Consider the following 26,495-nt stretch of genomic DNA (forward strand, 5'->3'; position numbering starts at 1 on the left):
TGTATCACAGACCTTTACATAGGATTGAATTAAGACCTCATGTTTGCAGGGCATGAGTTACTGGTGGACTGTCTCTCCACCTTCCTTCATGACTTCTGTGAATGCTTCTCTGGAGGGTGGACATCTTTGTTCTTTACTGATATGTGATTTAGATCATGTATAGAGAAGACTTTATTTTTTCTTTACAGATGAACACAGGCTTCACAGTGGCAAACTCTGTCTGATTATCCTTACATGTATTGCAGAGGTAGGTCTTACTGTGGACTTTGGGTGTGAGTTGGTTTCTTCCAGAATGTTCTTTTCCTGCCCACCCACTCCTGTTTCATGACTTGAGTCCTTTGTATTGTCCATCTCCTTCTTCTAGAATGTGAGCTTTGGTAACAGGGCCTTTGCTTCCATAGCTACTGTGTTCTCATTATCTGGCACACAATGTAGACTCATTTAGCATTTATTAGATGAATTAGTAATGAACTTTTAGGTGGCTGGGAAATGTAACTCTTGACGGAGTACTTGCCTAGCATTTATGAAGCCCTCTGGCTTTGATTCCCAACAACACATTTTAAAAACCAAAACAAACAAACAAAAACAAAAACCAAAAACCCCAAAACTGGGATGGTACAGCACTCTGGAGGTGGAGGTAGGAAGATTAGAATTTCAAGGCTTGTCGGGAAGTGGTGGCTCACACCTTTAATCCCAGCACTCGGGAAGCAGAGGCAGATCTCTGTGAGTCTGGGATTAAAGGCATGCGCCACCACTGCCTGGTAACATCCCCCTTTTTTAAAGACAGAGGGTCTGTTATAGTCCAGGGTGCCCTTGAACTTCCTTTGTAGTTGTGGATAACCTTGAACTTCTGATCCTTTTGTGTCTACCTTCTGAGTGTTGGAATTACAGGCACACAGTGTTCCACCATACCTGGTTTTATGTGGTGCTGGGATTGAACCCAGAGCTTTATGCATGCTAGGCAAGACTATACCAACTCAGCTGTGCCCCCATCGGTATTCTTCTGGCCCTTAACAGTTCTAACCAAAAGATTTAAAACTTTCTAGAAAACCCATCCTTTCTTTCCCCTTGGAGCTGCCCATGTTGTGTCTTTTGTATTTAGTAAATCCAAAAAGGAGCTAAAGTCTCTTGAGGGTAGAGGAGTAGAAGAAAAGCAGAGGAGAATGGTTGCATTTTGGTAGTGAGCAAGAGCTGGAGGAGGAGGAGGTGTGCATGAGTGACTTCTCTCAGTCCACTTTGAACGTGGGGGAGATTGTTGAGCTGGTAAAGGCACCTGCTACCAAGCCTGATGACGTGAGTTTCATCCCTGGGATCCACATGCTGGAAGGAGAGAGCTGACGGCTCCTGTAAGCTGTTCTCTGACCTCCACATGCGCACACACACACACGCACGCACGCACACACACTAAATGTGATTTTTTTTTTTTTTTTTTTTTTTTTTTTTTTTTTTGGTTTTTCGAGACAGGGTTTCTCTGTGTAGCTTTGCGCCTTTCCTGGAACTCACTTGGTAGCCCAGGCTGGCCTCGAACTCACAGAGATCCGCCTGGCTCTGCCTCCCGAGTGCTGGGATTAAAGGCGTGCGCCACCACCGCCCGGCTAAATGTGATTTTTTAAGAGGGACTTACGGAGGAATTCTTTCGACTCATAGTTTGAGGTGATGTAGTCCAGCACAGCAGGGAAGACATGGCTGTGGGAGCCTGCAGCATCCTTTTCACGGTGTGTGTGTCTGTGGCCGGGGAGCAGAGAGACAAATGCTGCTGCTTGTCAGTTAGCCTTTTCCCTGTTTCTCCTGTTGTTCATAGTGAGTCCTTAGCGTATAGGGAAGTACCAGACACATTGAGGACGAGTCTTCGGTTCCGTAGTGTGATCCCCTGCGTGACACCCTCGTAGACATACATGGAGGAGGACTTCTCAGGGGTTTGAAAGCCAGTCAGGTTGTCAGTGAAGAGCAGCTGTGTGAAGAGGCTTCTTCCTAAGAAGAAGGGTTAATTAATCTTTTGGCTGGATTAACTATTGGTGATGCCCGAGTGTGGTGGAGCTTGAGCTGGTTTAGAGCTGGATTTACAGCTTCTGCCTCTCCTGTCGGAACCCCTTCCCTTGTCTTTATCTTTTAAGAAAATAGCCAAGCTAGTCCATAGGGGGCAGTGGTCTCTCACATGGTCCCTTCCTGTATTCTCTGTGGGAAGATGCGCTCTTTTCACAAGGCTAGGGGAAGCTGGCTCTGGAAGAGGGGCTTATTAACAGCAGGCCTTCTATAATTGCTGTTCAAAAGTGTTTCAAAGAAAATCTTTAAAGGAGATGTTTTTCACAAATTGTAACAGTTCCTAGTAATTGGAGTCTGTGGGCATGTCAGATCTCGGGAAGGTGTTGGGAAAGGGCCAAGGGTTGTTTATTTCCAATCTACTGTGAGAGGAGTTTGATTTGTCCCTCAGTCTTTAAAAGACAGAGAGAGAGGGGTCTTGTCTGCTTCAGTGCTGCCAGGAAAGCAGTTACTTCCTGCTGTGCTGAACTCATTCCCAGCAGAGCACAGGCCTGCCTTATTCCTAGAGCCTCGTGTGGAGGCTGCACATGCTCCGATTGCCCCGATGAGAGGCTCCAAGCTGTCACAAACACAGCTGACTTCTTGGGCAGATGGGAAGGAAGAGAGAATAGGCAAACAGATTCCTCTGATCATTTGTTTCAAGTCCCTGGATTTTAATTTTTATTGTGTTTAATTTTCTCAGAGATCTTCGACCCATTAAAGACATACTGGGAAATTAAGCTCAATTTCATGGCTTAAGTTAGGGATTGATGTAAAGGTTCTAGGATTATCACATTAGCTTTCCTCCTGATCCTGAAAGTAGTTTATAAAGGTCCATGGATTTGAACTGATATTGTAATTCAATTGGCCAAACACTTGCTTAGCATGACCAAATCTGGTGTTCAATCTCTACCTCTGCATATATTGGTATTCCCGTAATCTTAGCACTCAGAGGCGGAGGTGAAGGCAGGAGGATCAGAAGAAGTTCAAGGCTATTCTTAGCTTCAGAGGGGATTGGAGGCCAGCCTAGGCTAGAGACCTTGTTCTGGGCTTTTTTTTTGGGGGGGGGGGGTTGTATGCTAGATTACAAATGCCTGCGTTCACGTCTGCCTGCTTGCGTGCTTTCCTTTATTTCTGCTTCCCTTGTCTCCCCCTTCCGCCCCACCTCCTCCTGTTTCTCCTTCTCTCTTTTACAATACAGTTATTTATTTATTTATTTATTTATTTATTTATTTATTTATTTATTTGTGTGTGTGTGTATGCGTGTGTATGCGTGTGTGCGCACATGTGCACTCGTATGTCTAGGCTTGCATATAGAGATCAGAGGACAACTTTGTGGGTTGCAGGCATCAATTTCCACCACGTAGGTTGCATGGATCAAACTCAGTTCATCAGGCTGGGTGGCAAATGTCTTTATCCACTGAGCATCTCACTAGCCCCTTTCTTTCTGTCTTTCTTGCTCTTTCTATCTTTATTGTGTTTCTGTCTTTCCACAGGGTCTCATATAGCCTAAATTGGGATTAAAATGGCTGTATAGTTAAGGATGACCTTGAATTTCCTCCTTTCTCTACCCCCCAAGTGCTGACTATTAGAGGTGTGTGCCTGCATGCTCAGCTGAGTTTCTTAAACACAGTTCTCACATCTCACCTTTTCTATTTTTATTAGGATCAGTATGCCAATGCGTTTTTACATGACGACAACATGAATTTCCGAGTAAACTTACATAGAATGGTAAGTGTGACTTCCTTTTTTTTTTTTTTTTACTTCTTATTTTTAGTAGGCAAGTTTTTGTGTGTTGATTGAGTTAGGATGAACTTGATTCTCAAGAACAAATGTAGCTGGATAAGTGTGCCTGAAGGGCTCAGGGCATGATGGCTTTTCAGCAGAGCCATGCCTGTCCTTGGGGTTTTTTGTTTGTCATAGAGCTGTTTCTTGCTCAGCTGATAGAAAGATCCACAACCAGCTGGGTGGTGGTGGCACATGCCTTTAATCCCAGCACTCAGGAGGCAGAGGCAGGCATGTCTCTGAGTTCAAGGCCAGCCTGGATTACAGAATGAGTTCCAGGAAGCCAGGGCTACACAGAGAAACCCTGTCTCCAAAAGCAAAACAAAACAGAAGGAAAAAAAAAAAAGTAAGAAAAGAAAAAAGAAATATCCACAACCAAATTGCTACTGTAGTAATACTGGAGTATATAATAATATAGATTTAAAAAAATATCCAAGTATAAGCCTTTTATTTTCAAAAGGCAGTATTTATTTCATTTTTCATTATTTTAAAAATTACATTTAGTATGCGTGTGCACGTGCGTGTGTGTACATTCACTTGCACCTCTCTGCCTCTGTGTGCATGTGGCACAGAGGAAGTGTGGGTGTCAGGACAACCTACGGGAGTGGGGTTAGTTCTCTCCCTCTGTCACATGGGTCCCGGAACTTGAACTTAGGTTGTCAGGCTTGGTGACAAGTGCCTTAAACTGCTGAGCCGTCTTTTTAAGTCATGCTCCCCCTGGATACTGAGTCTTTTGTAGCCTAGACTAGCCTCAGCCACACTATGTAGTGTGAGCTGGCCTTGAACTCCTGATTCTCTTGCTTCCAGCTCCTTCATGCTAGAGTTACAGCTATCTACCACCATGCCCAACTATGTAGTATGGTTTTTATTAAATAAGACAACAGTCTGCTTTACTCACCCGAGAGGTGGAAAGAATGGAAGATGAAGCTTGGTTAGAGGTGTGTTAAAAAGGCTCACAGCATGGTTTCGGTGTGAAACTTCACTTCCCCTACCCAGACTGCTACAGTTGCTGACCGTGTAGCTGCCACCATCCTCTCCTCTTTTTATTTATTTAGTTTTTACTTTTTAAATTATTTTTTATCTATGTGTATGAGTGCTTTGCTTACATGTATGTCTGTGTACCACTTACATGCCTGGTGCCTGAGGAGGCCAGAAGAGGGTGTCAGATCCCCAGGAACTGGAGTTACAGATAGTTGTGAACAGCCATGTGGGTGCTGGGAATTGAACCTGGGTCCTTTGGAAGAGCAGCCAGTGTTCTTGGGTGCTGAGCCATCTCTCCAGCCCCTGTAAATTGTATTTTTGTCACAGGTCTTCATTGATAACTCAGAAGCACTTCCCTGACCTTCCCCTCCTTACCCCTGTCACTAGAAAGAGCAAGACAAGGTAGACTCTGTAGAGTAAACCTCTGTAAGAGAGATTGGATTTGCATGAGAAACATGATAAACCATTGGATTTCAGTTCAAGTGTCTGCTAATTCCCTTTCTTCTCCCTGGGTGTGTTTTGGAAGCCGATGAGACACAGGAAGAAGGCAGCTGACAAGAACCTTCCTTGCCGTCCCCTGGTGTGTGCAGTCCTGGGTGAGTGAGTATCAGAAGGGCATTTTCTGAGGCATTGAGAGCTTTTCGTGATGAAGGTTTTGGATGATGTGCTTTTTCCTCATCGTGTTACGTAAGAAGTTTTGTTTATTGTGTATTCTGTAAATCAACCCCAATGATTAGAGAGCTCAATGAAAGGATGCTGTTGCTCAAAAAAAAAAAAAAAAAAAAAAAAAATCTCTCCTGGGAGGAAACTGAGTATGACAGCTTGTCACCAAGATTTCAAATTCTTTTTACATTTGTGTATTTATTATGTATACAGTGTTCTGCCTGCATGTATCCCTGCAGGCCAGAAGAGGGCACCAGACCTTATTACGGGTGGTTGTGAGCCACCATGTGGTTGCTGGGAAATGAACTCAGGACCTCTGGAAGAGCAGCCAGTGCTCTTAACTGCTGAGCCATTGCTCCAGCTGCATTTCAAATCCTTGCTTCTCTTTCTTGGTCTGCATTGATGTGTCAAAAGGTCAGAAGGTTTAAATTTGAGGTTCAGACATGGAAAACTTCCCTTGAGTAAATGTAGTTGAGATGGGGCTGAGAGCTGGTAGATAGGGGCTGCATTCCGGGTCCTTCTGTCTGCCCCCAAATATGCATTTTCCTTAGAGGAATTGGTAGAAGTCTTCATCTCATTTTCACTTGGCTGTTCAACGTCAGTTCCTGATTTAGAAACAGTAATTAAGACTATATAATAAGCTCTGTTGACCAAGAGCCCCACAGACCATTTCAGTCAATTTCTGTCAAACAGGGTGACAGTGAGCTGGGCTAGCCTGTGTCTCTGCGTGTGTGGATGAGTTCCACACTTCCCTCTGTGCTTGCCTCACTGCTCTAGTCTCAGATTTCCCTCCAGCATTTTGTATTTGTGCTATGGTGTGAGATATGTGAATAATGAAGTTTCCCTTGTATCTAAAGTTATTGGCAGGTCCTTCTAGAAACAGGAGAGTGAGATGTTTAGTTTGTTAACTTACAAGAGAGTGAACCATTTGCTGAAACTTAGTGTGTGAAGCATTTTACTTGTAATTTCCAAATGGCAAGTGTTAAAAAGATGGCATAGCAAATAAATTGGATTCATGCAGATAGATGTTGGCAGGGGATGTCACTTAGTGTGAAGGTGGGGGATGCCATTTATTGTGAGTACAAGGCACTCACAGCTTTGAGAAACCTTTCCCCCCAATTCAGAGGTACGGAGCGAGTTTCGTTGTGCCTGATGCCATTTTTCTCCATTCCCCTTTTAGACCTGATGGTGGAGTTCATTGTAACACACATGATGAAGGAGTTCCCTATGGATCTGTATGTGTAAGTGCCGTGGTTCATTTTATATGTGCAGACTCACTGTGAAGAGCCAAGTGATAGAAAATTTACGGTCTGTTTGACTTCAAGAAAAACACATTGGTCTGAGAGATGGCTCAGTGGTTAAGAGTGCAAACTGCCCTTCCATATGCCATTCGGTTCCATAGGACCCGAGTTCAATTCCCAGCATCCATGTGGTGCAGCTCATAATAGCCTATAACTCTATTTCCAGGCTTTCTGACACCTCCAGCCTCTCTGGGAACCCGTAGTCATGTGTATATACCCACACACATACATGTGATTGAAAATTAAACAAATCCTTTAAGAAAGAAAACTAAGTCTTTAAAAAAGGAAAGGAAGGAAACTGTTGTGTGTGAAGAAATACCAAGAACCATTGTGTTAGTCTTTTTAGAAGGGGAAAAGTAAAAACTATAATTTGGGTTCTGCATATCTCTTTATTATCACTTTAATTTTTTTTTTTTTGTTTGTTTTTTGTTTTTTTGAGAGACGGTTTCTCTGTGTAGCTCTGATTGTCCTGGAACTCTCTCTGTAGACCAGGCTAGACTCAAACTCACAGTGATTCACCTGCTTCTGCCTCCTGAGTGCTAGGGTCAAAGGTGTGCTCCACCACTGCCTGGCTTCATTATCACTTTTAAGCTCACTGTGTGGAGATGTGGATAGATGACTTGAAGCAGATCACAAGAGACTGTCACATTCGGAAGATACATGGAACTGGCATGCCATGTCATTTTCTCTGTGCGAGCACCAAAGCGGTCACTAGTATTTAGAGGGTAGCTAGAGGTCAGGAGAGACCTTTTGATCTGTTCTTAGCACACATTGTCTTGATAACCTAGATCCCTACTAGGGAGCAGATTCTGTCTCCAGGGGCCAGGCTGAACTAAGGAGATCTGACTATCCATCGCAGTTGTTTACTTGAGGGCATGAGACACTCCTGAAAGTCATCATATTTTCATGAGGTTTAGGTAAGCCATTTAATTTCCCGTTTCCCCTGCTGCTTTTGCAGTCTTTGTTTTGACACTTTTGAACAGCTGTGACACATTGATGTCACTCCAGGTGTGTCTATTCTTTTTCCTTTAGAAGCAGCTCAGGACAGGCATATTGGTGCAGGCCTGTAATCCTTGCGCTTGAGGGGTGGAGGCAGAAGGATTAGAAGTTCAAGGTCATTCTTAGGTACATAGCATTTTGAGGTAAAGCTGAGTCATTTGAGATCTTGTATGCGTGTGCGCGTGCGCACACACACACACAGAGCTCAAGTTAAGTCTGACAACAGAATTAATACCTTCCTTTTTCCTTCTGAACATGCAGTTGGTATGCATACTTTATCCCAGTGTCAGGGGTGTAGATATGTTGCTTGTTTTGGCTCTTTTGGGGAGCCTGCCACCCAGCTCCCAAATAAATCACACATGGAGGCTTATTCTTACTTATAAATGTCCAGCCTTAGCTTGGCTTGTTGTTTGCCAGCTTTCTTTTACTTAAATTATCCCATCTATCTTTTGCCTCTGAGCTTTTTCCATTCTCTTACTTCTGTAAATCTTACTCTTACTCTGTGGCTGGCTGTGTAGCTAGGTGGCTGGTCCCTGGAGTCCTCCTCCTTCTCTGGCTACTTATTTTTCCAGATTTCTCCTTCTATATATTATCTCTGCCTTCCAGCCCCACCTATTTATCTCTCCTGCCTCACTATTGGCTGTTCATCTCTTTATTATATCATCAGGTGTTTTAGACAGGCACAGTAACACACCTTCACAGCGTTAAACAAATAAAAATAATAACCTTAAAATAACATTCTACAAATAGATATGTACAGAACTTTATACAGACCAGACCACCAGCTTTTCAGATTGCTTACAAATTGTATATGCTTGGTTTCCTAGGTCTAGTGTAATAATATAAATTTTACTTTTGGATTAATAAGTTATAGTTTGCCATACTTTTTGGGTGCTTAGAAGTCTGATGCTAGACTTTAATTCAAAGACCAATGAAGCTACTTTTCATACTACTTAGCAGATGAATTTCTGCTTATTTTAGATAGAGCCTTTGGAAAGCAGTACCCTTAGGGATTAGAAATGTTTTTGTTATAAACTTTCTGGCTTGTTACTTTCTTTTCTTTCTTCCTTCATTTGTTTTTGAATTTTATTTATTATTATTATTGTTTTTGTTTTCCTGAGACAGAATTTTACTACATTGCTCTGGCTGTCCTGGAACTCACTTTGTAGACCAGGCTGGCTTTGAACTCACAGAGATCTGCCTACCCCTGCCACGAAGTGCTAGGATTTAAGGCATGGGCCACCACACCCAGTTCTATTTATTATTATTCTTTATGTGCATGATCTTTGTGTGTGTGTGTGTGTGTGTATGTGTGTGTGTGTGTGTGTGTACGTACATGTGCTTCATCAGGACAGAGGACAAATTGACAGAGTTTGTTGGCTCCTTCCACCATGGAGTGCCCTGGGATTGAACTCAGTTGTTTGTTTGTTTGGTTTTTTGTTTTTTCGAGACAGGGTTTCTCTGTGTAGCTTTGCGCCTTTTCCTGGAACTCACTTGGTAGCCCAGGCTGGCCTTGAACTCACAGAGATCCACCTGGCTCTGCCTTCCGAGTGCTGGGATTAAAGGCGTGCGCCACCACCGCCCGGCTGAACTCAGTTGTTAGGCTTGGTGGCAAGTGCCTTTATCCTCTGAGCCATCTCTCCAGCCCCTACCTAATTTGGGCTGTTGTTTTGAGACCTTAGCTATGCAAACCAGGCTAACCTCAAACTATGATCCTCCTGCTTCAGCTTTTAAGTACTGGGATAACAGATGTGCATCACCACTCCTAGGTATTTCCTAATTTTAAAATATGCTATTTAGCCAGGGCATGGTGGTGTACACCTTAAATCCCAGCACTTCAGGAAGTAGAGGCAGGCAGATCTCTGAGTTCAAGGACAGCCTGGTCTACAGAGTGAATTCCATAACAGCCAGAGCTAAACAGAGAAAACCTGTCTGAAAAACAAAAAACTCTTTGTGTGTGTGTGTTATATTAATGTACCATTTACGTATTGTATTATAAATCACTGTAGTATGTGTGTTATATAAATATGTACTATTTACTTTTCTATTATAAATCACTGTAGTTTTAGTTTCTCGTTTTATAGCTAAGGACTGAGGCTAAGTTGATTAGGTGCTTTTCTCAGGGTTATTCTTAGACTATCTTTTACACATGAATCCAGTTTTTTTCCCCCATTTTGTTTTTAAGATGGGTCTCATGTAGCTAGGATGGCCTTGAACCCCATGTCAGTAAGAATGACTTTAACTTCTTATCCTTCTGCTTCTGTCTCCCAAGTACTGCGATTACAAGTGTGCTCCATCATGCTAGACCAAAACATTTTTCTTTTTTTTTTTTTTTTTGAAAAAGGGTTTCTTTGTGTAGCCCAGGGTGTCCTGGAACTCCCTGTGTAGACCAGGCTAACCTCAAATGCAGAGATCCACCTGCCTTTGCCTTCCGAGTTCTGGGATTAAAGGCGTGCCTCGCCAGACCTGGTTCCTAACTTTCTTACTGTAAATCTTGGGCTGCCACTGTCCTTTATAAATGTGTTATCTATTAGTGTACCAAAGTACTCCAGAACCTAGTACTTTAAGATGAATATTCATAATTTCACAGCTTCTGTGGTTTAGCAATCTATGAGAAGTTCAAATGGGTATTTTTAGTGTAAGACTTCTCCTGGATCTACAATTTATTTATTTTAGACTGATTCTCATGTATCCCAGGCTGGCATTTGCTGTGAAGCTAAGGATGACCTTGAGCTTCTGATCCTTTAGCTTCTATTTACTGAATGTAGGATTGCAAGCGTATGCTTTCCAGGCTTAGTTTTATGTGCTGCTAGGCATGAACTCAGGTCTTTGTGCATATAGGCAAGCACTCTACCAGCTGAACTACATCGCTTGCCCTGGCCTGAAACTTGTGTACAGCCTAAATGTGTCAATTTGCCTCAGAAGGCTGTGGAAAAAGTGTTAGTTGGGGCTGAAGGCCAGTGAAGTTCTTCCTGGGCTGGAGAGCTTGCTTCCATGCTCACTTAATAGTTATTGGTAAGTCTTGCTTAGGTGTTTTCTAGATGTGTGTGTGTGTGTGTGTGTGTGTGTGTGTGTGTGTGTGTGTAGGTCAGAGGACAGTTTGCAACACTCAGTTCTTTCCTTCTGCCATGTGGGTCCTGAGGGATCAAACTTGGTCCTCGGGCTTGGTGGCAGGCACCTTTACCATCCGAGCCATCTTGCTGGCCCCAGCCGCAGTTCTTCACCTGGATCTCTTTATAGGTTGGTGGATATGGCAGTTAGCGTTCTTCAAAGTGAGTAATCCAACACAGAAAGGAGTGTAGAGCTCTAGATGGAAGAGGCAGCCTCTGTTGTAATCGAACACCAAGTATTCTGCATTTCTTTTTTTTTTTTTTTTTAATATCTCTTTTTTTTAAGATTTATTTATTTATTTATTCTGTTTGCATGTATCCCTGCAGGCCAGAAGAGGGCACCAGATCTCATTACGGATGGTTGTGAGCCACCATGTGGTTGCTGGGAATTGAACTCAGGACCTCTGAAAGAACAGCCAGTGTTCTTAACCTCTGAGCCATCTCTCCAGCCCGTATTCTGCATTTCTTTTGGTCACATGGTTATAATGTGGGGGGAATTATTCACGAGTGCTGTGTTTGATTGTTACTTGTAAGTCATGTTTGGAAACTCCAGTGCAGCAGGATTGGGATGTGGCCTAATGAGAGGTATCTAGATAGTGAGAGCGCCTCTCTCCTGAGTGGATCAGTGTCAACTGAAAAAGGACTAGAGGTTGTGAGCTCACGTGCACCTTCGCTTCCTCCCTTCCTCCTGGCCTTCAGCCCCTCGTGTATGTTTGTGCACAACTGTGTGCAAGCTTCTTGTCCTTATTTCTTCTGTCTTCCACGATGAATGATGTGTTGAAGAGTCTCCCTTCCTAGGTGCCAGCACCTTGATACTGGACTTTCCAAGGAACAAATTTCCTTGTAAATTATTTCATCTGAGACAGAGGATGTGAGTTCTAGGAGGCTAGGATTGCCACGAATCATGTTTTAAACAGTATCACAGTTGCATGGCTAATGAGTTACATAAGCAAGATTCATACTCATTTCTTCTGATCTCATGGTTGACCTAATCCATAAAGAAACCTGAGGAGTTTTCTCTATGTGGATGAGTAGGAAAGAGGATCAGATGGGGTCAGCTTGACTAGTTCAGCTGGGAAGAGCTGCATAGGAGTATATGTTACAGTGTTCATCTGTCCACCTGAACCCGCTACCAGCTTATGTGCATGTTCTGTACTCCCCAAACCTCACCTCCAGTTCCTAACTTTATCCCAGAACGTTTCTGTATTGCTTTCTTCTCCACCTGCTCCCTGGTTGACCGTTCTGAGGTTATGGAAGATGCTGAAAATGAAGAGAAGAAGGTTAGGCAGAAGCTTCTACCCTCAGTCTGAATTCACTGTCTCCAAGCCTGTATCCCGGATGTGTTCCCGCTTCCCCTCCCCCGCTTCCATTTCCTTCCTCAGTTTTGGTATTTGGAGCATCTCGTCCTTTTTAGGTGAACTTGTCTGCTCCCAGCTGGGCGGCAGGCCAGGTTGTGCTCTCACTTCTCATTATGTACAGCCTCTCAGCAGCACAAAGAGGGGTTGAAAGCCAAATGAATTCCTCCCTTTCAGATAAGTTTATAATCCCCATGGTGGAGTACAGAAAGATTTAGCAGCCAGAGTCAGAGCCTGGACCAGCAGTGAGACATTTCTTCCTTGTGTCTGCATGCTGTAGGGATGGCAGTGACAGGGAAGGTGCTCTCCCAGGGGAGAGAAGTCTTGCTGTAACAGTAGAAGAAAGCCCCAAGTGTAATGTTCATTTCTGCTCCTGCTCTTCTCGCTTCCTGTTGCCATCCCTGTTGTTACCACAGGGTTTGAGACTGAGGAGAAATGAATTCAGGAAAATAAATCTTCCTAACTCACTCTTCTGTGGAAGACTTAAGCCCACTCTCCTTCTTTTTTGAGACTGATTCCACAAACGATGCAGGAGAAAAGGAAAGTTAGGAGAAGTTAGAGAAGGCAGGGCTGGCTTTTCTTAGACTAGGAAACCACTATGTGCATGGGAGAAATACTCCAAGAAGTAGTCAATTTGGAATCTTCTGCCAGTATGTATTTTTAAGGATGTAACAATTGTTAAATTTTTTTTCTTTTCTTTTTTATACAGTCTTGCAATGTAACCCAGGCTAGCCTCAAACTGTCCAGCCTCCTGCCTCAGCTTCCTGAGTGCTGGGATCATAAGTGTTTTACCAGGGCTGGAGAGATGGCTCAGCAGTTAAGAGCACTGCTTGTTTTTCCAAAGGACCCGGGTTCAATTCCCATCACCCACATGGCAGCTGACAACTGTCTGTAACTCCAGTTGCAGGGGATCTGATATCTTCACACCAATGCACATAAAATAAAGTTAAATAAAAGAAAAAAAGTGTTTTACCCTCCTTGGCATATGCCACTTTTTAAAATTATCATTATGCTTGGTAAAATCTGAGTCATTGTGAGCACAAGGCTAACAGCGTACCTGTTAGGTGACTGAAACAGCAAGAGAGCCTTTCTGGAGTGTTGTTTTATAGCCTTCAAGTAAGGGGCACAGACTGGGGCTGTAGGAAGGAAGTATCTCAGCACTGCTCTGGAGTGTCCGCAGCAGCGAAGGTGTGTGTTTGTCCAGGTTCAGCCCATGTGGGAGGCACTGGCATACAGTCCTGACCACGGTGTGTGTGCGCGTGGTCACATACAGGCGGCATTCAGCCATCCTTGTTAGCTGCAGCAGCATTCCCAGCTGGGACCTAATCACTCAGTTTTATGGAGATATTGATAGAAGCTTTTATAGATTGGCTAAGGCAAATCATGGCTCAGATGAGGCTATCATTTAGCAGATTGTTGTGGGATATTTGTTTAACTAGGCAAAGATGTGTTTCATTTGCATTAATTAAATAAAATTAACCTCAGTTCAGAGAGACGGGCTTAGCAACTAGTTGACAGGAAGTAGCAGGGAGGAGCTTCCTGTGGGTTTTTTAGTTGAGGCGGTGTGAAAGGAGAGAGAAGCTTCCGGGATGGCGGGAAAGAGAGCACGTTTAGCCAGTTGCTACTCTAACTCTGAGATAGCAGGTTTTCACCCTGGCCTTTGAATCTTGAGTTTTATTAGAATGAAAGAGATTTAGTTAAAGCTACCTTTAACCACAGCAACTGCCATTGTCCAGTGGAACAGAATCCCCCAGGAATCACCCACCCCCAGCTGCTAGTAGTTTAAAGCACAGCCACTGTGACCAAGGTCACACTGCAGGAGATGGCAGCTCCATCGGATGAGATTATGTCACCATTTCTAAAAAAAAAAAAAAAAAAAAATATGGAAATGAAGCCAGGCAGTGGTGGTGCACGCCTTTAATCCCAGCACTCAGGAGATGGAGGCAGGCGGATCTCTGTGAGTTTGAGGCCAGCCTGGGATACAGAGCGAGTTCCAGGACAGACACCAAAACTACACAGAGAAACCCTGTCTCAAAAACCAAAAAATATCAACAACAAAACCCAACACACACACACACACACACACACACACACACACACACACATACGCACACACATACACACACACACACACACACACACACACACACACACACACACACACACACACAAATGAAAACAAAAAATCAGCCTTAGAGTGCAGGGAGCACACATAAATTCAGTTCTTAGTTGCACCAACCAAGTAATTAGTTATGTTTCAGCAGCTACTAGTGGTCAGTAGTCCAGTTACTAAGCTATTCAATTATGCATATCACAGCAACGCAGTATTTTGTTTCGCTTTGTTTTGTAGCACAAGTTGGCCTCAAACTTACTATTGTAGCTGAGGATGATCTTGAACTCTTTTTTGTTTTGTTTTGTTTTTTTCAAGACAAGAGTTTTTTTGTGTAACAGCCCTGGCTGTCCTGGAACTCGCTTTGTAGACCAGACTGGCCTCGAACTTAACAGATATCCACCTGCCTCTGCGCCTCCCCCCCCCCCCCCAGTGCTGGGACTAAAGGCAGGTGCCATTATTTATATTTTGAGGCCGTCTCACCTAGCCCTTGCTGGCCTGGAACTTGCCGTGTCACCAAGGATGACCTTGATTTTATGACCCTCCTGCCTTCACCTTTTGAGTGTTGAGATTACAGGCATGAGTCACCATGCCTAGCTTCAGAATTGATGTTTCTATTAGCCTATGTTATATATATGATAATGGGTTTCATTATGATACTTTCATACTTGTACATAATATATTTCAATCGTATCCACTTCCCTCTCCCCTTCCATTCCTGCTAATCTCCTTCCTCTTCTCAGCTCTCCCCTTCTAATTTCATATCTTATGTGTGACTGTGCAAGTTACTTGTCTTGTTGCTGTGGCAAAATTCTCTGACAGAGTAACCTAAGGTCATTTGGCTTACAGTTCCAGTGTAGGCCGTCCAGGTGTATGGCAGCAAGGCTCATCAGTCAGGTGCATTCACAGTCAGGAAACAGAGATGAATGTCAGTGCTCAGCTCCCTTTCTCCGGAACCTCAGCCTGTGGAGTGCTGCAGCCCACTGTTAAATCTTCCCACCTCCATTAAACTAATCTTGATAGTCTTTCACGGGGATGCCCACAGGCTAACCTAATCTAGCTGATCCTTCATAGGCTGATTCTAGATCTTGTTGACAATATTAGCCATCACAGTGGTTCAGAGTTTCATTGGAGTTGTTTACAGGCATGGTAGGTGACTGTTTACAGGAGGGTGGACTGTTTACATGACCATTGGCTGTACTGTTGCAGACAATGTCTCTCATCAGCTTCAAATAAATCCTTAGGGAGGAGTGCTTCCCCATGAGCCCCTCTCCTCAAACGGATTTTAGCTTTGGTGCCTGTCCTGGATCTCGCTCTGTAGACCAGGCTGGCCTCGACCTCACAGAGATCCGTCTGACTCTGCCTCCCAAGTGCTGGAATAAAGGTGTGCGCCACCACCGCCCAGCTCCAAATGCATTCTTTTTTCTTTTTAAATTAATTTATCTTTGGTGTTTGTCTGCTTGTATGTCTGTGTGAGGGTGTCAGATCTTGGAGTTACAGACAGTTGTGAGCTGTCATGTGGGTGCTGAGAATTGAACCCAGGTCCTCTAGAAGAGTTAGTACTCTTAACGGATGAGCCGTCTCTCCAGCCCCTCCAAACAGGTTTTTTTTAACTCAACTTAAAATACTTATTTTTATTTATGAGTGTATATCATGTGTATGAGTGTATTTAGAGGCCAGAAGGTGTCGATCCTGGAGCTGGAGTCGTGGGCAGCTGTAAGCTGCCCTGTGTGGGTGCTGGTACTGAGTAAGGCTCTTTGGAAGAACAGCAAACCTTGTTACCTGCTGGGCCCATCCCTTTAGCCCTGATTTTAAATGTAAATAAAAATTAGGTTAGTTACAAGTTAAATTTCTAAAATTGAGTTTGAGCTAGAGACTAAATGTTTTTTATATTCTGTGCATTCCTTTCCTAAGATTGCTCTTGCCTGCATGTACACTTGTGGACCACATGCATGCCTGGTATCCAGACAGGCCAGAAGGTATTGGGTCCCCTGGAACTGGAGTTACAGACAGTAGTGAGCTGCCATGTAGGTGCTAGGAATTGAACCCAGGTTCTCTGGAAGAGCCGTCTCTAGCCCCTTCAGAAAAACAATTTTTTAAACCTTTTTTTATTCTCTGTGTGTGTCTTCAGTGGCTGTGCTGCATGCACGTGAGCACATAATGTGAAGTTGGTTCTCTCCTTCTACCATGTAGGACGCAGGGATCAAACTCAGTTATCAGACTTGGCAACAAGTGCCTTTACTGATCAATGAGCCATTGCGCTGCTCCACCCACCCCACCATTTTCCTCTTTTGAGTCAGGATATCCCTGTGTAGCCCAAGTTGTCTCAGCCACTTGAGTGCTGAGACTACAGGAATTCACCACCACGCCCAGCCACATTCTGCACTTGCTGTCATTGGAATAGTTGTGATGTATCTTCCTCTCTGGAAGAGTACTCAGGGAGAGGCAGCAGTGGTGCCCCATTCTAGGCCTCTAAGTGGTTGTAGCCCCATGGACATCACAAATTGTGTGTCTGTGCGGGGAGTGTGGAGTTGTGTGTGAGAGACAGACAGACAAAAAATTGGCAGGATTGTCCTTTTTTGGTATGTGTATATATCTGCCTTCAGTCTTAGTGGCCCCAGCAAAGCTGCCTCCCCGAAAGGAGAGCACTGTGAGCTGTGCTGGGCTCTGAGGCTCATCGGCTTTTCTTTCTCCCGCAGGCGGTGTGTCCAGGTCGTGCACAAACTGCTGTGTTACCAGAAGAAGTGTAGAGTTCGCCTACACTATACCTGGCGGGAACTCTGGTCAGGTAATGGTCCTCCTTGAAATTGTTCTCCTCCTCCTCAGTGCTTCATATGAACTCCTAGGCTTCGCTCAGACTAGTCTTTTCTTCCTTGCAGTTTGTTAGGATGATTCTATTTTCACTTACACTATTTATTTTTAACGTTTCAGTCTTGTTTGAATCTAGACTTCAGCACACTATGTGGTCCACAGTTTCTTTCCTGTTCCTTCTCATTCTCTGCCCTTCTTTTTTTTTTTTTTTTTTTTTTTTTTGGTCAGCCTTTAGAAACAATGGATGGTTTCTTGAGTTCTAGGGCTAAAGACATAGCTTGGTAGAGTACTTGCCTAGCAAGCATAAGGTTCTGGATTTGATCTCTAGCACTGAGAAAAAGGGAAAAGGAAAAAAAATCCAAGAAGAGGATATAATTTGTTAGCCAGGCATAATGTCACAAACCTGTAATCCCAGCACTGGAGGGAGAAGCAAGTAGATCTCTGTGAGTTCAAGTCCAGCCTGAGATACATAGTGAGTTCCAGACCATCCTGTGCTGTGTAGTGAGAGCCAGCCTTAAAAACAAAACCAACCAACCAAAAATGTCTTGAATCTCGAAGATTCTGGCTTGTGTAGCAGCAAGGAGGAATGAGTGCAAACTTGGATTCTCACCCACTTCCATTTGGTAGCAGCATATGGACTGTAGGGAAGCGGCTGTGTGTTTCCTCAAGATGAGTAATCTCGGGGGTGGGGTGGGGGGATGGCATTAGGAGGGGTGGGGATGGGGGCGGAGAGATGGGGGGAACCCTGTTCTTTGTTACATCTGGGTTATTACTGTTTACAGACTGTGTAGATGGCACCACTCCCCCTGTGCCAGAGACAAAACAGAAAATTACAATGTTTACTTTTGTCTTTATATTCATTTGGTGACCCAGTAAAGTCACTGCCACCCCCTGCATGTGGGAAGTGTCTCTTCTCTAAGGGCACAATTACTGTTAGCCTGCCACCCTTTCTTTTGTGTGACTAAATTGGAGCTTTGGGGAATGCAAAGACTGTTCTCTGAGGCAGTTGCTTGCTGATAGGTCCTGTGGCTTTTGTGACCCGAGGCTATAATAGTTTTCTCCAGATGATTACAGATGAGTGGCTGCCCTACCCATGGGGTGTTCCTCTGTATTCTGAACAGAAGAGATTGTTAGTGTCAGAGTCTTTGTAAGAAACAGGCCAGGAGCCCAGCCCCCGTCCATGAAATTCATCTCCCTTGTTGTGACACATGGTTTCCTCCCAGCTGAATTCGGCTTTCTAAATTTAGTCCTCCATAATGGGAAGTAGAGATCTTTAATTAATGGATTAACAAGGGTTTCAGCGGTTACTGTGTGTGATGATGTAAGGGAGGGCAAGAGAACCACTCTAATGGGGCAACAGTGGCAAGTTTAGTTGGAGTTTTAGGAAAGAAGGGGTGTTATGAGAGTTTGAAATTGAGGGCATGTCACGAGAGACTGGAAGAGGTTGAACTGACTGGGTTAGTTAGATTGTGTGTGTGTGTGTGTGTGTGTCTGTGTGTGTGTGTGTGTCTGTGTGTGTGTGTGTGTGTCTGTGTGTGTGCGCGCGCACGCGCGTGCACTATTTTGTTTGATACTGGTCTTGCTATGTAGCCCAGGCTGTCCTTGAACTCAAGGCAGTCTTCCTGCCTCAGCCTCCCAAATGCTAGACTTATAGGCATGTGCCACCCATACCTGTCAAGTTGGCTGAATGTAATTCTTTTTTAATAACAGAAAGGACTCTTATTATTTTATGTAGATAATAATATAATTATAGAGCTCTGAAAGCCTAGCATATAAAAGAAAATGGAAAACAGCACAAATGTGTGTATTTGGTGCAGTTGTGGGCTGTAGAGCAGAGGCCTGTGCTTAGCATCTGTAGCTGAGAGGAGTTACATGCAGTAGTTAGCAGTTTTGTGATAGCAGCTGTCTGCGGCTCTGGTTCTTGGTTCTCGGCTAGTTCTTCTTGTTCTTCTTCCTTTAGTTTCTTGACCTCTGTGGCCTGTGGCCTCTGTGGCCTGGCTATCTTATCTCCCCCCCCCTCCTCTCACTCACTGTCTATCTCACTGTGCACTGCACACTGCTCTCTCCTCCCCCCCCCGTCCTCTCACTCACTGTCTATCTCACTGTGCACTGCACACTGCTCTCTCCTCTCCCTCCCCCCGTCCTCTCACTCACTGTCTATCTCACTGTGCACTGCACACTGCTCTCTCTCCCCCCCCGTCCTCTCACTCACTGTCTATCTCACTGTGCACTGCACACTGCTCTCTCTCCCCCTCCCCCTGTCCTCTCACTCACTGTCTATCTCACTGTGCACTGCACACTGCTCTCTCTCCCCCCCCGTCCTCTCACTCACTGTCTATCTCACTGTGCACTGCACACTGCTCTCTCTCCCCCTCCCCCTGTCCTCTCACTCACTGTCTATCTCACTGTGCACTGCACACTGCTCTCTCTCCCCCCCCTCCTCTCACTCACTGTCTATCACACTGTGCACTGCACACTGCTCTCTCCTCCTCCCCCTGTCCTCTCACTCACTGTCTATCTCACTGTGCACTGCACACTGCTCTCTCTCCTCCCCCTGTCCTCTCACTCACTGTCTATCTCACTGTGCACTGCACACTGCTCTCTCTCCCCCTCCCCGTCCTCTCACTCACTGTCTATCTCACTGTACACTGCACACTGCTCTCTCTCCCCCCCGTCCTCTCACTGTCTATCTCACTGTGCACTGCACACTGCTCTCTCTCCCCCTCCCCGTCCTCTCACTCACTGTCTATCTCACTGTGCACTGCACACTGCTCTCTCCTCCCCCCCGTCCTCTCACTCACTGTCTATCTCACTGTGCACTGCACACTGCTCTCTCCTCTCCCTCCCCCCATCCTCTCACTCACTGTCTATCTCACTGTGCACTGCACACTGCTCTCTCTCCCCCCCCGTCCTCTCACTCACTGTCTATCTCACTGTGCACTGCACACTGCTCTCTCTCCCCCCCCCGTCCTCTCACTCACTGTCTATCTCACTGTGCACTGCACATTGCTCTCTCTCCCCCTCCCCCCGTCCTCTCACTCACTGTCTATCTCACTGTGCACTGCACACTGCTCTCTCCTCTCCCTCCCCCCGTCCTCTCACTCACTGTCTATCTCATTGTGCACTGCACACTGCTCTCTCCTCTCCCCCCCCGTCCTCTCACTCACTGTCTATCTCACTGTGCACTGCACACTGCTCTCTCCTCTCCTTCCCCCCCGTCCTCTCACTCACTGTCTATCTCACTGTGCACTGCACACTGCTCTCTCTCCCCCCCGTCCTCTCACTGTCTATCTCACTGTACACTGCACACTGCTCTCTCTCCCCCTCCCCCTGTCCTCTCACTCACTGTCTATCTCACTGTGCACTGCACACTGCTCTCTCTCCCCCCCGTCCTCTCACTGTCTATCTCACTGTACACTGCACACTGCTCTCTCTCCCCCTCCCCCTGTCCTCTCACTCACTGTCTATCTCACTGTGCACTGCACACTGCTCTCTCCTCCCCCTCCCCCCGTCCTCTCACTCACTGTCTATCTCACTGTACACTGCACACTGCTCTCTCTCCCCCTCCCTCTGTCCTCTCACTCACTGTCTATCTCACTGTGCACTGCACACTGCTCTCTCCTCCCCCTCCCCCCGTCCTCTCACTCACTGTCTATCTCACTGTACACTGCACACTGCTCTCTCTCCCTCCTCCTGTCCTCTCACTGTCTATCTCACTGTACACTGCACACTGCTCTCTCCCCCTCCTCCTGTTTTCCTCACGTCTCTCAGGCTACCGATTGTTCTCCAACGTCCATTTCATGTTTCTTGTCACCACTTTCTTTTTATTTATTATTCATTTATTTATTTATTTATTTATTTATTTATTTATTTATTTATTTATTGGTTTTTGGAGACAGGGTTTCTCTATGTAGTCCTGGAACGTGCTCTATAAACCAGGCTGGCCTTCAACTCAGAGATCTGCTGTTAATCCCTCCGAAGGAGGGTAAAAACCATTACCCAAATTCTTTTAGTGTAATTAAGCAAGCTTTATTTTCTGTCAGACAGGGCTGTCTCCCTAAAGTGGGGTTTGAAAGAACAGCATTGAACATAGGAGAAGGAGGACTTATAGCCCTCCAAAACCGTAAGGCTGGAGGATTTCCAAGGGTTCGGTGAAGTTTTGGTTATGTAGGAACTTGATCGAACATCTCAAACTTATTTGTTAGAACGTCTTATTCTATCAGGGTGGAGGTCAGGATGTAGGCTGTGGAACATGCCAAATTCCAGAAAATGGATCAAGACCTGGTTAAATTAAGTTTTGCAGAAAATAGGAATGAACTTATTTTGACTCGTAAAAAGATGGCTTCTAATCTTAAGATGGAGTCAGGCTGGCCCCTCACTGTCTGCGTCTGCCTCCGAAGTGCAGGCATTGCCTGAGTATTCCACTGTAGCTGGTGGACTCTTAGCATTTTGCCAGTCTGGTTAGTAACTTATGAAGAAAAACCACTCTTGATTCTGTGTTGGTTAGTTGATTTCATGTCTTTGAGAACTTGTGTCATGTTCTGTGATCACGTGCTTGCTGTTCATGGTCTGTGATCCTGGTTCATGGCCAGCAGTCCTGGTGTGTTAAAGGGAGGTGTGCTGGAGAATCATTAGTGAGGCCTGGATGCCTGCTTGTTCCTGAGGTGTGGACGTTTGTCTTAGAGGCTTCTGCCAGTGAGGCTAGATTGCTTCCTTTCTTTTGTAAAAGTCACATTCGTTTATTTGTTGTTGCTGCACATTACCCTTGTGACAATAAGAGGACAACTTACTAGAATCAGTTATCACCTTCCACTGTGGGGCCAGGGATAGAACTCAAGTTGTCAGGCTTGGTGGCAAGCGCCTTTACCCTCTGAGCCCTCCTTTTCTTGTAGTGACCTAGTGAGCTCTCCTGTAACTGTGGTTCTGTGTGTTCATACATGGAGTGTACAGTGAGATGAAGAGCGGCAGGTGCTAAGGAAAGCTGCAAAATACGACGCTCCATCCAGTGCAGTTAGAGCCCGTAGTAATGTATAATACTGCGTTCAGTGAATACAAGTGTGGCTGTGCTGGAGCCGCCCACTCCTTGGCTGGCACTACCCCTCATATGTTGGAATGCCCGTGTTTTCATTCTCTCTTTGCCTTCTAGATTTATGGATTTGAGGGAGGTGTGTGAAACTCATCGTGGCAAATATACCAATGGAAAATGCTTGCCCATATATGTGTTGTGAATTATAAATGGATTTTATTTATAAATAAGAGTGTAAGGCGTGTAAGGTTAAACTGAGCAGTCAGAAACCCTTGAGCTTATAGAAGACATTCAGATAGGGTTCAGGCGCCTTCTGTGTTTGGTTATGGGCATTCAGTGTCACTGTACTCCTTGAGTGCTGATTTTTAATTTCTGGGGTTGTTCTTTGTTTAGGGGGAAAATTGCCAGAAGTCTCCAAAATTCCTAAAATGAATTCCCAAAAGAGTAGATGCTGGAGAGGAAAGGCCTACTGTGTTAGTGGGGCCAGTCCCAGTTGGTACCTTTTCTGCTGTACACAAACACGCCCTGACCCAGTCCCTGCTGCCACCTGTTTGTACAGTGACTGTTGCCATGGTATCTAAGTATGCAGGAGGAGGTTTGAGCTCATTGCAAAGGAATATGGAAGAAGGAAGTCCTGTTTGTCTGCTTGCCCTTATTTTTAGGAACCGTTATTTCCCCCCAAGATGTAGAAAGCTTGGGAACTCTCTTCTGACCTTTAAATACCAGTCTCTGAGCAAGAGCTTTTCAGAAACTCATCTCTGATGAAGACAGAAAATGAGCTTTGGAGATCAGCTCCTAATGAGACAGTTCTTTATCTTTGAAACTGAAATGAAAGCAGGGCTCTGCATGTTCAGAAAGTGTCCGTTTGCGTGTACGTATGCTGCATACAGTTTCAAGGAGTTCCTCAACCTGTGAGGCTTAGCCATGATCTCATATGGAAAAAAAAAATCACTGCCCTGACTTTAGGTTCCATAACTTCCCAATGAACTCTTTTCCCACAGGTATCCTAGTGTCTGTGTAAGCTTGTTTTCCTGGTCATGCTGCTTCCTATGGGGACTTGTAACACCGCTTTCTCTCGGAACTTTTTTTTTGGGGGGGGGGGTAAAGGGCCTCACTTTGTAGTACTGGATGACCTGGAACTCGCTACGTTGACCAGAATGGCCTCAAACTCACAGAAGTTTGCCTCTGCCTCCTGAGTTCTAGGATTAGAAGCATGTGCCACAACACCCAGCTTATGGAGGCTAATATTTTTCATTGTCTCTAACTTCCTGTTTGTCCTTGTGGTACTTTGGGCATTTTTTTTTTTTTTTTTTTTTTTGAGACAGGGTTTCTCTATAGCTTTGGAGCCTGTCCTGGAACTCACTCTGTAGATCAGGCTGGCCTCGAACTCACAGAGATCCGCTTGGCTCTGTCTCCCAAGTGCTGGGATTAAAGGCGTGTGCCACCATGCCTGGCTACTTTGGGCAATTTATGTTTTTATTTATGTATTTACTTATTTATTTAGAGTCTCATGTAGTCCACTGTGTGTGTTCTCGGACCTGAACCTGGGTCCTCTGGAAGAAGCATTCTTAACCACTGAGCTAGCTCTCCAGCTCACACTGCATGGCTTTTAGTAGGGACTTAGAAGACATTTGAATGAATATATAAATAAAAATAAATAAATTCACAAATGACAGTGTAGACTTCAGCACAATGTTGTGTTTCTATTTTAAAAGGTTTATTTATTTATTATGTACACAGTGTTCTGCCTACATGCATGCTTGCAGGCCAGAAGAGGGCACAGATCTCATTACGGATGGTTGTGAGCCACCATGTGGTTGCTGGGAATTGAACTCAGGACCTCTGGAAGAACAGCCAGTGCTCTTAACCACTGAGCCACCTCTCCAGCCCGTGTTTCTATTTTAAAGCAACAGCAATAATAATAGAACTCTGTAACATGATTGCTATAGTGTTTCTGATGCGATGCCTCTCAGTATCTTTGGATAAGATCAGCCCTCTGACTTTGATTTATTTGAGTCATCGAGGTGCAAAGGGAATGCAGAGTATTCTCTTTTTGTGTATTTCTTCCTTATCCACAGATGAACAGATTACTTTTAACCAAGTAAAAAGGGAAACTCTGATGACTTCTAAGCCATTAAGCAAAGGATAAGCAGAATGTTTAAAGAGAAGCTTGCCGTTGTTGGAAAGGGAGCTACTTGAACAGAGCCTCCTGGAGACAGCTTATTTTACTTCCACTGTAGGCAGAAGGGGCAGTGGGAAAGCAGCTTGCATCTAAATGTGTGGCTTCCACAGTCTGAAAACATGCTTTAAAGGCAGATTTATGCTGGCACTTTCTCTTCAGCATTTGTCTGTAGATCCCAGTTCTTACCCTTTCACTATGCCGTGTCTCAGGATGATAAGCCATTCATTACTTGTGTCTCTATAGATTGGGAAAGGGAGTGGAGATCAGAGCATTAAGTAACTTACTAAGGATTATGGAGCCAGACACCAAACAGCCATGGTTGGAATTTAGAGTTCCCGACTTCTATGCTCAGATGTAGATCACTAGGCAACATTTGCCTCCCTGCAGGAAGAAAGATCCCAAAGCCCCCAAAACAATCTGTTCAGCTTCACTGTGTTAAATAGCATCCCAAGCATTTTCAGCTTTGCAAAAGGAAATTGTACATGGCCTGACCTTTTAGCTACCTGCTGGGAAACATGGAACACCCAGAGAGTGTCACCGTTTTCCAGATCCAGCTGGTTCTCATCACTGGCAGAACCTGTGCCTTCATGGTTAGGGACAATCTGAGGATAGGAATTGAGAGCCTGTTGGAAGCTGTATTGTGGGTGTTACACAGGACTGATTCTTTAAGAGAAAAACTGATTGGATATATAGCATTGTCTGGCAATTCCGATGTAGGTATAGCTTTGGAAGTTTGACAACCCCTCCTGATGTGTAGATACTTACCTTCGAAGCTTTAATTATCTGCTTCTTTTGGTTTAGTTTATTTTTTAAACTGTAATTTGATATAATTATAGACTTATAGGAAGTTGGCAAAAATAGTAAAAGTATACCTTTTACCCAGATTCCTCTAAAGGTAACATCTTATACAGCTATTGCCTCTTTTAGTTTTGAAGAGGTTACGCAAGTGGGAAAGAATATAGCATGCTTGTCAAAATGATTTAATCCCAGCGGTCAGGAAGGACAGAATTCAAGGGGCTCAGTGTCCAGAGGAGTCAAGAGGAAGCAAGCCATCCCAGCACTTGCGAGACAGAGGCAAGTGGATCTCTGAGTTCAAGGCCAGCCTGGTCTACAGACTGACTTCCAGGATGGCCAGGGATATGCAGAGAAACCCTATCTCAAAAAAAGAAAAGGAAAACAAAAAAGGAGGAAAAGGTTTTCACATAAAAGGTCCAAAAGAGCCAAAATTACTCTTTGTTCCTTTCTTTGTGCAGGAAAGTCTCTTCGTATGGAGAGAAGGTCAACTTCTACAGGATGCCAATCAGCATCTTGTCAAGGTCCTGGGGTGGGGAAAGAGCAGCGGCTTTTGTTGCTATGCCTACACTAGTTTACTTGTTCTAGAGGGAGACAGAGTTCAGCTTGATAAGGTGTCATCCTTCCACACCTGAGCAAGACAGATCTGATATTGGCCTTCCTGCAGTCTGGGAGAGAGTAAAGTTCTTGGTCCCTTAGCAGATGGTTAATGTGGACATGGTCTGTTACATTGGCTGTTACATTTTATAGAGTGAGTTTGGGTACCACTCAGCTAGACAGTGTTGGGGAAAAGAAGCAGGAACTGGAGGTGGTAGTTCCTGAGCCTGCTTAGTTATGGGTAGCCGAATAGAGATCCTACATTTCCCAAGTCTCGGCTCTAGATACCTTCTCTTCCCCTCTGCTTCTCCCCGCTTTCTCTCCCTCTCCTTTTTTCATTTTTAAAGGGTTTAACATTTTTTCTTTACTTTTTCTTATGTTTATGAGAGTTTTGCCTGCATGTGAGTTTGTACACTGTGTGTGTGCATTGTTGGTGGAACCCGAAGAGGGCATCAGATCCTCTGGGACAGGAGTTACTGAAGGTTGTGTGCTGCCCTGTGGGTATTGAGAATGAAACCTCACCCTGGAAGAGCAGCTTGTGCTCTGTACGGCTGTGTTCTCTCCAGCCTCGATTTAGTTATTTTTGAGACAGGGTTTTGCTAGGTGGTCCAGGCCTGCCTGGAGTCAGTATATAGCCCAGCTATCCCCCATTGGTAAGCAACTCTTGCCTCAGCTTCCCTAGTGCTAGAGTTCTAGATGTACATATAGGCTGAGTCTGGGAAGTTTAATTTAAAAGGTTCCTTTTCATGATGAAGAAGGAGGTG

General features: G+C 44.7%; 1 protein-coding gene across 1 annotated transcript in view; it reads left to right on the forward strand.

Annotated features, from left to right (window-relative positions):
* Positions 1-26,495, forward strand: part of Armh3 (armadillo like helical domain containing 3) — a 197,111-nt gene that overhangs the window by 60,516 nt on the left and 110,100 nt on the right. Inside the window, exons 16-20 of the mRNA XM_059257121.1 lie at positions 189-247; positions 3,685-3,750; positions 5,312-5,381; positions 6,629-6,689; positions 17,023-17,111. Of these exons, the coding sequence (XP_059113104.1) occupies positions 189-247; positions 3,685-3,750; positions 5,312-5,381; positions 6,629-6,689; positions 17,023-17,111 (345 nt within the window). The remainder of the gene's footprint in view (positions 1-188; positions 248-3,684; positions 3,751-5,311; positions 5,382-6,628; positions 6,690-17,022; positions 17,112-26,495) is intronic.

Source organism: Peromyscus eremicus, chromosome 1 (genome assembly GCF_949786415.1).
Source record: "Peromyscus eremicus chromosome 1, PerEre_H2_v1, whole genome shotgun sequence".
Classification (NCBI taxonomy): domain Eukaryota; kingdom Metazoa; phylum Chordata; class Mammalia; order Rodentia; family Cricetidae; genus Peromyscus; species Peromyscus eremicus.